General features: G+C 35.9%; 1 protein-coding gene across 2 annotated transcripts in view; it reads right to left on the minus strand.

Moving 5' to 3' along the window:
- The window catches only part of INO80 (INO80 complex ATPase subunit), a 123,335-nt gene that overhangs the window by 56,150 nt on the left and 52,392 nt on the right, over positions 1 to 14,793 (minus strand). For both annotated transcript variants that reach the window (XM_045822860.1, XM_045822859.1), the window contains 10 exons: positions 14,068 to 14,127; positions 13,458 to 13,600; positions 11,841 to 11,925; positions 10,300 to 10,417; positions 9,228 to 9,313; positions 6,375 to 6,542; positions 6,031 to 6,164; positions 4,950 to 5,017; positions 3,918 to 4,011; positions 2,977 to 3,148 (listed from right to left, as the gene is read on the minus strand). In XM_045822860.1, the coding sequence (XP_045678816.1) occupies positions 2,977 to 3,148; positions 3,918 to 4,011; positions 4,950 to 5,017; positions 6,031 to 6,164; positions 6,375 to 6,542; positions 9,228 to 9,313; positions 10,300 to 10,417; positions 11,841 to 11,925; positions 13,458 to 13,600; positions 14,068 to 14,127 (1,128 nt within the window). The remainder of the gene's footprint in view (positions 1 to 2,976; positions 3,149 to 3,917; positions 4,012 to 4,949; positions 5,018 to 6,030; positions 6,165 to 6,374; positions 6,543 to 9,227; positions 9,314 to 10,299; positions 10,418 to 11,840; positions 11,926 to 13,457; positions 13,601 to 14,067; positions 14,128 to 14,793) is intronic.

Here is a 14,793-nt window from a genome sequence, read left to right on the forward strand (position 1 = left end):
ACTTATTTTTATTTATACTATCTTTGAATACCAGAGATATAACAGATATATGCCAGAATATACTAAGACAGAGATGGACCCTGATGAGTAGCTATATGTCAGGGTAACTCTGGAATGAAATATGTATAATAATGTTCTCTGAGCAACTTCTGGTCTTATCTTTCATGTTCAGAAAGTGAGACTCTTCCATAAGGTCAAAAACATAAAAATATTAGTTTCTTTTCTTTACTATTATTATAAGAATGATCCAGAATCTTTGATGTGATGACTCTTTCTAGTTCTCTAGCTATTCTAATATTATATAGTCATCAAGTGCTGTATTTTTCAAACCATGATAGGGATGGTAATGAAATCATTTTTAGTAGGTTCCCACTAAAATTTTTAAAAAGAATAAAAATGCCCTAGCTGGTATAGCTCAGTGGGTTGGGCACTGGCCTGCAAACCAAAAGGCCACTGGTTTAACTCCCAGTCAGGGCACATGCCAGGCCAGGTCCCCAGTTGGAAAAGCAACTGAATGATGTTTCTTTCACACTGATATTTCTCTCTCTCTCTCTCTCAAAATAAATAAATGTTTCCAGCTCTCTCTTAAAAAAAAAAAAAAAAAGAGTAAAAAACAACCAGGGTGCACTATATATGTGCATATTGTTTTGTAAATATTTTATTTTAAAAATTTATGTATGTGTAATATTTGGTACATCTACATGATTATCAAGTGTTGATATAAAACATTCTTGACTTGAGTCATGATCACACTTCAATACCCACAGATATAATGGGCTTTATTATATTTTTACTATGACACAGGGAGCTTCAAATGACATAATCCTTTGTTCAGAACCTAGGCTAACCTTTAAGGCTAGAAGATACCATGTAATGATCATTCTGCTTATTTGAAAGCATAGATTTCCTAAAATAGATACATCAACAAACTGCAAAATACACTGGTTGGTTTTTCAACATATGGATATTGGAGTCCCAAAGCAGAACAGTGTTTCTACACTTACATAATTAGCTTTCAGCTACCTGTGACCCCCCCAGCTCAGCAACTCAGTGTATTGTCTAAGCCAATACAAGAGCAAATGTCTATCCACAACAGAAAATAAAATTTAAGAGGAAAATGAAAGTGAATGTAACTTTAATTAGATAAACCTTCAGATTTCACTATGAATTTCCCATAAAGCATACTGCCCACATCTGAATTTCTCAGGAAATTCATTAACTAATATAGGACCTAACTGAACAGGTGCTCTACACACACTACTATATTTTCATAAAACATAAGAATACATATCATATCTCTGAGTGTTAAATAAGATGCAGGTGCCTACATAAAAGGGCTTAATAAACCCTTGGGAGGATGGTGCTTTCTGTACCAAAAATAAAACTAATAAAATTTTGTGACTATACTGTAATATATACCAGCGAATGCTGGGGAATTGGTCTATAGGATGTTAAGGAACTCTTCACAAGATATGTGAATATTTCACTAGGAGGAAGTCATTCTGTCACCACTAACATTATTCCAAACAGGATGGAACCTAATTCTAGTCTCTTTTTGCTTTACTGACCTTATCTCCAGAGTCCAAAAAAAGTACACAGAGCAATGCTTGAGAAACCAAGCACTGTGTTCTGAGAACACAGAAGAGAAGGAAATCCTATGGGTTTCTCCAGTGTACAGGGGGCACACACCAGATCCAGCAAAAGAACACCCTGCATTTGGTAGCAGTTGAGACTAAGGACCCATTAAATCTTCTAGAGGATACATGTCTACCTTCTAATGTAGTTGAAGAACCATAATATAAACAGGCAAATATCATTTAATTCTCCAGTGCTACCCATTTCATTCAGAATAAAATCCAAATCCTTAGCAATAATTTATGAGGCCCTATAGGATCTGGACCTACATCAATCACCTTATTTCCTGTCACTTTCCCTCTCATCCACTTTACAGTGACCAAGAATTACATGAAAAATATGCAACATCATTACTTTTCATGACAATGCAATTTAAAATCATGAGATACCACCACAAATTCAAAAATGTGGACTGGAAATACCAGGTATAGGCAAGGATGATGAACACAATAGCAAATTTCGCACATTGCTGATGGAGATGTAAACTGTAAAACCATTCTGAAAAATGTTTGGCAGGGGCTACTAAATCTAAATATACAAAAACCTGATTACAACAATCTCACTCCTTTGGGATGTATATCCCAAAGTAATTAGTGCTTATGTTCATCAAAAGACACATACAAGAATGTGCATAGAACTTTTATTCATAATAGCCGCAAACTGGAAGCAATCCAAATATCCACCAACAGTAAAACAGATTAATAAACTAAACTGTGGTATATTCAGACAGTGGAATACTTCATAGCATTAAAAAAGAATGCTATAATGCAACATAAAGTATATAAATATACTGAGGGAAAAGAAACCAAATGCAAAAGAGTACATACTAGATAATTTTATTTACATAAAGTTCAAAAGTAACTGTAATAACAGAAGTAGAAGAGTGATTACCTTTATTTGTTGGTTTGTCTGAATTAGAGGTATTAAATGGGAAGTAGTATGAGGAAGACTTCTGGCTGCCGAAAATGTTCTATACCTTAATGTAGGTAGTTGTTACACAAGTGTTTTAAAGTGTTTACACATGTTTTAAACATGTGTAAATTCAGAGTTGTATATTTAAGATGTGTTACAGTAAAGTTATATACAAAAATATACATTTAATATGTATACCCTATATATACACACATACATATATACTCACACACACATGCACACATATACAAATACACAAAATATCTACCGAGATGTATATAATAAATAATAAATCAGTACACTGCTCCCACTCCTCTGGGAACTTTCTGGCTCTGTCAGAAGATCATTTACTTTGTTACTACTTTTACTGATTCACAGAAAAGGGAATGGAGTATTACTTGGATAACTGACACTGAAAGAAAGGCTTACCTTTAACAAAGGGCAGCTGCAAAGGTTGGGAAAGGAGAGTGGAAAATTCACCCCCAGAAGGAAATCCTTGTTTCTCAGATACCTCTGCTGGCTCTCTCCTTCTGGCTCTCCCCAGGAGCGCAGCTGATGGAGCCTGTAGGAGGCTTTCAGAGACAGGAAAAGAGCTAACCATCTGAAACAAATCACAGCACACATACTTATTCAGTGCTCCATGGAGGTTTGAGGTAGTTCACATCAGTGAGGAACTTTGTCTCTTGTTAACATGTCTCTTTTGTAAACCCGAGCAAAGAGTTCTTTCCTACTTTGGAATAAAGTCATTTCATACTTGTATTCTACAAATTCTACTTTTGGCATGACTTGGTCTGCTACTATGAAAACTAAAATCCTCCATAAAGCTCATCTCAGTACTAAAAAAAATTTAATTCTATCACAAAAACTCTATCATAAAAACATCCTCATATCAGGGAGATAGCCTTTCCTAATGAGGCCACTATTTACAATATAAGTACAAGATAATAAAATTAAGTGAAAGCTATTATTCCAAAGACAAGAACATAGAACTAAGTTTCCCAGAACTCTTAAGGCAGGCTATGCTGCAATCACTTCTAACTAAAGTAATCACCAGCTGTCATTTGCCCTATAGAAGCAAATAAAATATAGTAGACTAACTAGAAATTAAGAAGACTTGAAGATCTGGTAGCATTTGGGAGAAGAGCCTGAATAATTTTTATTTATGGCATACCATGAGGTATCATACAATTATTAAATGATCAAGAGAAAATTATGATTCCCTAATAAAAATGTTTATTTTTAACAACAGAAAATGGATGAGAGGCTCCCTAAGTTAATATAATGTTAAATATTTAACCTTCACAATATTCAATCTTTGACCTTGTTTATTTCTAATGGCTCTCTCATCAAACAATGAGCAAACTTCTCACCTGGCCAAAAGTCCCTGAAGCATGAGGTTTGCCATTTCTGCTGGAGATACGTCAATAAAGCGAAGGAAAGAAAAACAGCTTTCTTCATTAACACCTAGAATATCAAAGCGCAAAGTCAAAGGCAGTAACAAGCCAACAGATAATACTCAACTAAAGCCTGCTTACTGAACTGCTGGATTTTGGCTTAATAATCAAAATATTTTTAAAGGTTCCAAACCACAGTTAGTTTGATGGAAGTCGGAGAACCATATTTTTGTACTACAATCACAAGTGGAAGAGGCAGATCTATGAGATATGGCATAGATGAGCCAGAGTGAAGTTGGCTCATCAGTTACATTTGGGGTTTTTATATCCTTGGTTAACTTCCTTCCTCTTTTTATCACGGTGGGGCGGGGGTGGGGTAGAAAAAGACACAGGTGAAAGGCTCTGAACCTTGCCGTAATAATTTGGACAATGTTCTCAGTTGAGCAGCTTCTTTTCCTTAGACTAAGGGGGCAGAAACTAAGTCACATCAATGAGAATCCTGAACTGTCTCTGTCAAGTTTTAAGAGTATTAAGTCTTAAGAATCAGGTATAAAATAACATGGAAGGTCAATGTAATAATTTTTGTTGCTTCCTATTACAGTCACAAATCACAGCATCTATAGATGAAGTTGACTAATTTACTTAAATTTGGTAAAAGAATTTTTTTTTTTAAGATTTTGTTTATTTGTAGAGAGAGGGCAAGGGAGGGAAAAAGAGAGGGAGAGAAACATCAATCGTTGCCTCTTGCACACCTCCAACTCGTGGCACGGCCCATAACCCAGGCATGTGCCCTGACTGGGAGTCAAACCAGTCACCTTTTGCTTTGCAGGATGACACCCAACCTACTGGGCCACACCAGTCACAGCAACTTAAACCTTATCTAGACTTTATAAATAAAAACCTAGCATGCAGGCAAACTACTAGTAATTCCAAATTACTTAGCAAACAAAGAGAAGCATCCTGCTAAATCCTTATCATACTTTCCTTCCCAAAGATAAAAACACCAACCTTTTCTGTGAAAGAGAGACTGTTGGATATAGTCCGGTGCAAATGGAGAAAGAAGAACCCTTAACCACCTGTAAGGTAAGTAATAAAATAAATCCAAACACAAATAGAAATACTGGGAAGTTAACTAGACTGGAGGTTCCAAACTAAATATAATCTTTTAGGTTTGAAATTCTTTATACTTTAAAGAAACTTGTTATTACCAGGCAAAAATCATGGCGTAAAAAGTCAGAAAGTAATAGTACTTAAGAGGTATAAGATAATACTAGTTTAAAGTAGTCTAATCTTATTTCAGAGACTCATAAACTAGCACCCTAAGTTATCGTACACTATAAACAAAAAGCACTACACCCTATCTGCTTCCTTCTGCCTGTCTAGTTATTAGCTTGAAACTATCAGACATAGGATTCTTAAAATTAAACCAATGAAATTTCTCAATTTCAGTTGCATTAGGCTACATATCAATAATTATTTGGACAGTATTGTTTATACTGTTTCTCCTCAGAAGCAGCTTTCTAAATCCAAGGTTGTCAAATGTGGGTGTGCCTACCCTTTGGGAGCTTGTTAAAAAATCCAGAAGCCAGTACCACCCTCACTCACAGATGCAGAATTAACTTACACACCTATTTTCTGATTGGAAGTGGTCTCTAGCACATTACCATTAACAACCACTTCACCTTTATTGCAATCTGTCATTGCTGATTCCAAGAGAATAAATTTGATTATTTTGAAATCCAATCAATTCTCTCACAAGTGCTATTCCATATGTAAAATAAGCCACCACAAAGCAATTTCAATAATGAAGCAGAGACGCTTGCTGACCTCTTTTGGTACAAGTACATATTTGCACACAGGTGCACCTTCCTCATTTGGAAAAGCAACTAGAAGTGGCCAGGGCCTTGAAGGTCATCCAGGGAAACCCTGGACAGTGAGAAGACTCTCCTACCACAAGATTCCTCAACAAATAGTTGTCCATCCTTTGTTTAATATGTGTTGCTGAGGAATGCACTCTCCACCAAATTTATCTCCACAATCTCCCAAATTACAAAAACACTCAGAGTAAACAGATATTATATGTGCTCACCTGTCTCGTGAATGGTTAAAGACCCTGATCTGTCCATGATGGTAGATAAACTTTGAAATCTGGTATGGCTTTAGGGAAATATGAAAGGGAGACCAAGTTTCTTGTCGTTCAAATAACTCTGGGTGATTACACACCTAAGAGAAAGGAAAAGAAGACAACATTGTTATGAGCATACATTATAAAGTGATGGGGAAATCACAAACTATGAATGTTTACCTTTGTGAATAAATACTTTCCCATTTTCATCTCTTTTTAACAACATTTACTTGGCATCAAGTTTAGAGGCCTTTCTCTTGAAGTAGGCTAATAAAGAGAACTCCAGGGCAGCTAACCCAAGCTCTTACCTTCCTAAACTGCATAACCAGATTCATGAGGCTGCTGGTGGTGGTCTGTGCTTGCTGGGTAGAGCCCATAGAAGACTGCAATAAATCCTCAATGGAAATTTTGTTCTTTAGTGCCTGATACAGCAACTTTTGTCGACTAGTCAGTTGGCAATACATTAGAATCTCAATCTAAAAATCAGTGAAAACATTTATATGTTGAAAAACAGTTTGTAAGAAACTCAGTATCAACTTAAAAGTTGAAAACACATGCAAACACCAGATTGTCATAGAAAAAACTATATATATATCTAGAAACCCAGTATCTCTATAAATCTCTGATAATAGTTACCCTCTTTTTCTTGTCACCAATGTACATGGTGTCCCTGGGCAAGCTTTTCCATTTCCAAAAGTACCAATTATTGCCCATCACAGTGACTTATAACAAAAAATATAGGGTCTGGCACAAATAATGCCCCCTTTTAATTACAAAATCATAAGCAAGTAATTGTAATTCTGTAGCATAATATCATACTTGAGCATACTTATGAAATTATAGGTGAAATGTTCAAATTAAAACTATAAATTATTACCCTACCAACCACACTCAAGCAGGTGTTACATCTGCCGTACCCTGTACATTCCTAAACTCTCCTAGACCCATACTTTCAAGCATCTACTACTCAGAGAATGTGTAGCTGTTTTTATGTGACATATCAAGAAAAAAAGGTCTTTTCCACAATTTACTAAATTGATTAACAGCATTACCACTCAGTTGCCCAAAGAGAAACTTTAGTCAGCTGATTTTTCTCTCTCTCTCATACCCCATGTGCTATCATTTCCTAAGTCCCTCAACTCAACCTGGAAATTTACTTCAAATTACCTTTTCTGACCATTCCCACTGCCTTACTGAAGAATCTCATCATATTAATCTAGGCTGCTGTTATTTTGGTGTCTTCCTGCCTCTAGTCTCTCCTGATTCTAAGAAACTTTCCATACATATCTTGTAAGGCCATTCAACTGCTGAAAAATCTTCAACGTACATTACTGCCTATAGTAAAATATTAAAAATTTTCCCACAGGTAAAAAAGACCTCCCATAATCTAACCCACCCAATTGTCTCAGTCTCATTACCATGTCCTCCTATATACCGTTAGCAATAGCAACTATGGTCTGAATAATGTTTGCCAAACATACTGAATATTTGAATGTTGCTCTATCTTTGTTTACATGGCTCTTTTTGCCATGCATCCCCTTTCTATTTTGCTAGTAAATGTCAACTCATCATTCCAGATGTACGTCATGTCATCTCTGTTCCCATTATAGTTCACATAGACCATCACTATGTCCCTATGATGGAACACTAGTTATTTATGTGTTTATCTCCATTGGAAATCTGAACAGAAGCTGGAGGCTGCATGTTTATATATCAAAGGATGTCAGGCAATAAGAGTTCAATAAATAAATATATTAATATTATTTAACAGATCAGAAACATCACTGATGTTTAAAAAAATATACATTATACATAGTGGTTAAGAACCATACTACATCCTCTGATCACCTCCCTATTCACCATTAACCAAATAACAGAAATCATGACACTGCTACCGTTTTTTAAGGTCTTTGTCATGTAAGAGCCTCAAGGATACATTTTTTTAAAATAAAGTGTTTTCCTTCTATCAGGTACATCTGTATGTCAGTGCTCCTTAATTAAAATCAGCCAGTTTCACAAGAGTCACCAAGATTAAAAAAAAAATAAACAAAATAAAGGCACACTTCTCTCTTTGAAGGTGTACATTCCACTACGATCTTCCAAAGAGAGTTACTAATTTCAAAATGATCCATCCTTGTGACAGTGAGAGCAAAGAACTACCTGATATTATCAGGGATCTGGAAAGCTGCTTTTTAGGCAGAGAGAATTGTGTGGAACAGGTAGACTGTACGGAATTTGGAAAAAAAACTCCAAAGGACTGGGAACTGGTAGAAAAAAGGAGAAGAATAAGGGGAGAAATCATAGGAGATAAAAGAAAGTTACAGAAGTCTGGTAAGGATCCAAAAAAGATTTATAAACCAAAATTACTGGCTTCGTATGAAAAAAATATTATAACCCAAAGCACATTAAATTTCTAAATCTAACTCTCAGTTTGCAGAAATACAGGAGACAGAGAAACATGCTTGACAACAGCACAATGATTTCACAGCAAAATCCAGTATGTGGAAAATTCTACGGGACAAATAACTCAAGTTTCTTCAATAAAGAATCACAAGGAAAAACAGAAGGGATTAAAAGGTAGTTAACAGACATGTCACCCAAATGCTATGTGTGGATCTTGCATGAATTCTGATTTCAAAAATCTAATTCTGAGACAGAAAGAGATAGACAGACAGGCAAAAACAACCGGGGATATTTGAGAACTAACTGGGTATGTGATACTAAAATAAAATAACTGTCATTTTCAGTAGGGTTATGTAGGCTAAAAAAGACCAAGTCTTTCAGAGATATACATGAAAATTTTTATAAGTGAAATAAAAGACATCTGGGATTTGCTTCAGAATAATCTACAAGGGTGGGGATAACCATGAGTAGATCATTGTTAAAACTGTATGGTGGTTATAAGAAGGTTCATTATACAATGCTTTTTACTTATATAATGTTTCAAATTCTCCATTATAAAGAATATAAAACAAAAAAAATTACTTGCCATGATTATTTGACTCATATTAAATCTCTGATTCACTCAGGTTTAAAGGTCTTCTCTCAATCAAACTAATTATTCTTCAACTAAACAGTTATCAAAGAACCTTTCTTCATTCTGGAACTCCAAGTTGGTACCTATTAAACCTAAATAAACTCATGAGGTTTTCTTTCCTTACCTTGTCAGACAATTCATTTTCTACATCTTTCTTGATTCTCCTTAGCATAAATGGCTTCAAAATCATGTGTAAGCGAGAGAGTTGATCTGAAATGCCAGGAGCAAACCCCCCATAAGTAATGCATTATATTGATTTAACACAAACAAAAGAAAAGTAAAAAACATCTCTCATTAAACTGTTTAAACACCTTTTGGCTTAATGATTCTCTGAAGGAAGACTCAAACAATATTTTTTCCCCCAAATAGGAAATGAAGGAGTCTGAATTTTCTATAGCATCTTCCTATAGTCAGCTACACAAATGCATTTTTCTCACACTCAGACCAACAAGGACCACCTTATTTTTATTACAATTCACCTTTAGAGTGTTTAAGGAACATTTTGACCCATATTAAGTTTCTCAGGTAGGTCTAATGCAAGCTGCAACTGTCAGTGTTCCCCCAAACTCATTTTTCAAAGTGTGTCAGCAAATAACAACTTGTATATGTAAGAAATTACTTAAGAAGTTTTCTATTTTTTTTTTAAAAGAGGAATATGTGGGGTAACAAAGGACTTTTCTTTTTTCTTTTTTATTAAAGAGAAGGGGAGAAACATGAATGTATGGTTGCCCTTCACATGTCCCCAAGTGGGGACCTGGCCCACAACCCAGGCATGTGCCCTGACTGGGAATCGAACTGGCGACCCTTTGGTTCGCAGGCCGGCACTCAATCCACTGAGCCACAGCAGCCAGGGCTCATTCCACAAATAAAATAAATATGATAGGAATTTTTTAGGATCTATGTGAAAAATGTGTCAATATGAGGACTCTGTAAGCCAAAATATGGTACTTTATGACTCTGCCTGTTCTGCCTTGATTAGCCAACAATATAGTACCATTACCTGAGTTAGTCTTTTTTTTTTTTTACTTTTTTACACATAAACGAAGCACATAATTATTTTATAAGAGGAAAAACAGCCCCCATCCTGATCCTTCTAAGTATACTAGAAGAAAAATTCTTCATAGAAAAAAAAAAACCCACACAATTATGTGGTTGCCTATACTGGTACATAGAAGAAAGTTCATAAAAGTACTCACTCTCATCAATGGCGGATTTGTTTTCGGCATGGCTCTCAATGTCCTTGGAAAACCATTCATTAAATTCCTCATGTGAATCAAATAATGTTGGCATAATGAAATGCAGCAGAGCCCAGAGCTGGAAACAAAAGAAAAGTGAAAGAGCTTCAGGGCAACAAAACGACAGTTTGGGAGGCTATGATGAGGGTTTGGAGAGAGGGAAAGTTGCAGGTATGTGTGTATATCTGTGTCTTGGTGCATGTGTATGTGTGAGTTAATGAGAGAGGTTGAAACTGTGCCAGCACATGGCTCATCAACCAACCCTAATTCTGTAAGGTGCTACAGCAAAATGTAGTTATTTCTCAATTAATTTCAAACTGAAAGTCTAAAAGTACAAGTTCAGGTTTTGAGATGGGATAGTTTTAAAGATCATATATGTGTTAAAAAATCTACTCCATAACTGCATACAATCTGAGGTAGCATAATTTGCTAATAATAAACCTAGATCAGGGGCTCAAATTATAATCTGTGGTGCCAAGTATGGTCTGCCATGTATTTTTTTTTAAAAAAAGATTTCATTTATTTATTTTTACAGAGGGGAAGGTGGGTAGAAAGAGAGGAATTCAGAGAAACATTGATTTGTGGTTGCCTCTTGTGCATCCCTACTGGGGACCTGGCTGCAGGTCATGTTCCCCAGACCTGGAACTGAACCAGCGACCCTTTGGTTTTCAGGCCAGCACTCAGTCCACTGAGCCACACCAGCAAAGGCTACCATCTATTTTTACAAAGAAAGTTTTACTGGAACATAGCCAATTTATTCATTTATGTATCATCTATGGCTGCTTTCATATTACAGCAGCCAGATTAAATAGTTGTGACAGTGACTGTATGGCTTATAAAGTCTGAAGTATTTACTATCTGGCTCTCTCCCTTTTTAAAATTCATTCACTCACTGTCTGGCTCTTTACAGAAAGTTTTCTGACCCCTGTTGTAGATGGTCACTATAGAAAAAATGTTAGCTTCAAGCCCTGGCTGGCGTAGCTCAGTGGATTGAGCACGGGCTGGGAACCAAAGTGTCCCAGGTTTGATTCCCAGCCAGGGTACATTTCTGGGTTGCAGGCCATAACCCCCAGCAACCGCACATTGATGTTTCTCTCTCTCTCTCTATCTCCCTCCCTTCCCTCTCTAAAAATAAATAAATAAAATCTTAAAAAAAAAGAAAAAATGTTAGCTTCTCAGTGTTAAAGAGTGCTGCCCTTTCATTCTAACATAAAAACATCTCTGCATTGGATGGGTAATATTCCTAATGTCACAATTTATCAGATAAATACAATGAAATAAAGTAATTCATTTGTTTTTTCTCAGATAATAAGGGAAAATAGAAACCATGCCAAAAATCCCAGTTAGGGCAGCTATGTTCAAATTCTGCCTTTTACATGGGAGTTATAATAATATGTACAGAGCATTACCAATCCATGTTGGCATGGGTAAAGAATTCCGTTCTGTGCTGAAACCACTCTATTCAATGTAGACCTAGAAGTGAAACCTCTGCTAGAGCTTACCTCTGCCATGGTGTTCTGAATGGGGGTCCCAGTTAGCAAAAGCCGATTCCGACACTGGAACTGCAAGAGAATCTTCCAACGAACACTGTCCAATAAGATGAATTACAAATTCCAAGTTAGCAGTAAATCTTTCTCCATACTACCAAGTCCCCATAGTTCTAAAAATGCTTTCAAAAAACAGTAACATTCAGAATTAAGTATCCATCATGTACACAACTGGAAAATATTATTCAAAGCTGAGGACAGGAAATTTAAGAGAACCTGAGTCCTCTATATTGAAAATATGGCATTAGGGTTTAGGGGAAAAAGCCCACAAATAGGCAGAGTAGTATCTTTTCTGGCTTTGATAAAGTCCTCTTTGTGTTGACATAAACCATTCTATGATAAGGCACTTATCTGTAATAGGAAGCTTTAAATTATTAATTTGTATATTTCCAATGAGTTTGAAGGGAGCAATGAAGAAAGAGGAAGCATGTGAAAAGAAAATGCACAGAAAGTCTATGGTTATGGGCACGTCTTACTTTGAAAGAGTGCAATATGGAGTAATGCCCTTCAGGTTATAGAAAGCTCCATGGAAAATGCTATTCTGCCAGATAACGCGGACCTTTGAGAAAGTCCTATGCACTCACCAACAGTCAGTAAAAATGCTTCAAACCCAAGGTTTAATACTACTGAGTAACACTTTACATCTAAGCACTCATTTACTATTCACTTTGGGACCTGAAAGGTATTAAGACTATTTTAAACATATAATTTCCAATAAAAGGATTCTTTGGAAATTCTAACAAGCATCCAGGGACTAGGACAACTTGCATAAAACAGACAGAACCTACACTCCACATAACGTAACATTCTACTTCCTATTAAGACCTCCTGTCTAAAATAATCTCTCAAGAATAGGGCAGGTGCCCTTTCCTTCACAGAAATTTTCCCTGAAGAACAAAGATCTGTTAAAATGTCATAATTATTATTATTGAGTAAGGAAATAGAAGCTGAGAAAAATCCTTGTATTCTAAACACTAATATTTATGTTCCATGAAAAATGAAAAAGGGAATTTCTGACTTCTGGTTGGATACATGCCTTATAGAATGAACATGTATCCGACCAGAAGTCAAATACATGCCATGTTCTCAAACCTCTCTGATCTTTATTTTCACACAGATACAGTTGACCATTGAACAACATGGGTTTGAACTGTCAGGGTCCAGTAACAGGTGGATTTTTTTCAATAAATATAGTAAATGTATTTTCTCTTCCTTATGACTTTCTTAATAACATTTCTTTTTCTCTAGCTTACTTTACTGTAAGGATACAGTATATAATATGTGTTACAAAATACAAAATATTCCAATGGACTATGTATTTATATACATATACATTTATAAAATATTAACACATATACAAAATATGTATTAATTGACTATGTTCCTCCAGTCAATGGAAGGCTATTAGTATTTAAGTGTTTGGAGAGGGAAGTTATATGTGGCGTTCCAACTGCAGGGAGCTGGTGCAGGAGGGTGGGAGTAGTTAGCAGCCCTAACTACCACGTTCTTCAAGTGTCAACTACACACTATATATCTCAGTCCATGGGGTTTGGTTTCTACTACTCATGTTACCTGGAACTACTCTTGAGCGCCTGAGCCTCGTCCAATACCATGTACTGCCACTTGACCCGCTGGAAATACTTTACATCCTGCACCACCAGCTGGTAGCTGGTGATAACCACGTGGAAGGGGGCATCCTGAGTGTAAAGTGTCTTCTGTAAATATAAGAGGGAAACAGTGAAAAGAGATACCTAACAATTCATAATACGAAAGGAGGAACAGACTGTATTTTATAAGTCTATTTTATATAGACTATATTTTTAAAGAAGTTTATCACGATAGCCCCAAAGCTGTGCTCTTCCCATGTGAGAGATGACAGCGAATTAAAACAAGACTGTGTTTAAAGTAGTCATCTTAATCACAAATCATGTTAAAAACTAGTATTCAGCTTAATAAAAAAAAAGTTTTTATTTAATCCTGGACTTCAAATCCAGATGATTGTCTATAGCAGGAAAAACACTGTAATACTGTACAAAAAAAAAAAAAAAGTGTACTTGCCTAATGCCCAGAAATACATAAGATTTTATGTACATGAGAAATCACTCAGGTCAACTGAAGAAATGACAATTGCATATGTATGTGTGTGCACATGTATATATATACACAGGAAGCCGAAAGTTACCTGACTCCAGAACCTCCTTATAACTTTTCTATCATGAGGATTTCCCCAATATGGTAGCACCTGGAAAAAGGACCAATATACAGGTTATTTCATACTGATAATCTTAAAAGTATCGTCACAAATATATTAATTAGAATGATTTTAAAAGAACCTAAAACAAAATAAATATTAGAATTCCTCTGAGGTCACTGCCGGATTAGGTGCTCAACTAGCACTCCTCCTGCTGACCAAATTAAAAACTCACATACAAAACATCTGTTTGAAGGTATCAGTGAGATAAGCTTCTGAGCCAGTGGAGAATTAAAAAGCCAAGATCCAAAAAAGAAGCCCAGAGAGGACATCCTGGCACCTGGTACATGTTTCCCCCTTCCCAAAAATTCTAGTTGAAAGACTATGAAACTGAGCAGAGGGTTTTTGTGTGTTTGTTTGTTTGTTTTAAAAAGATACAGGGCCCAGAGAACAAAAACTATTGTTCAAGGAGGACCAATTCTAATAAACACCAACCTCCCTGACCTTAAATTAGAATCAAAGGATAAATACACATGAGTAATATAAAGGTAAACTATATACACTTGCCTTAGTAGACACATTCATCCCTTAGTTATTTGTAGGAAATTGGTTCCAGGACCCCTTGAAGATATCAAAACCTAGGGTTGTTCAGTTCAAGCCCCTCATGTAAAATGGCACAGTACTTACATATAACCTACGCATATCTTCCTGTATACC

The sequence above is a fragment of the Phyllostomus hastatus genome, unplaced genomic scaffold (assembly GCF_019186645.2).
Source record: "Phyllostomus hastatus isolate PE091 unplaced genomic scaffold, TTU_PhHast_1.1 phas_scaffold_501, whole genome shotgun sequence".
NCBI lineage: Eukaryota > Metazoa > Chordata > Mammalia > Chiroptera > Phyllostomidae > Phyllostomus > Phyllostomus hastatus.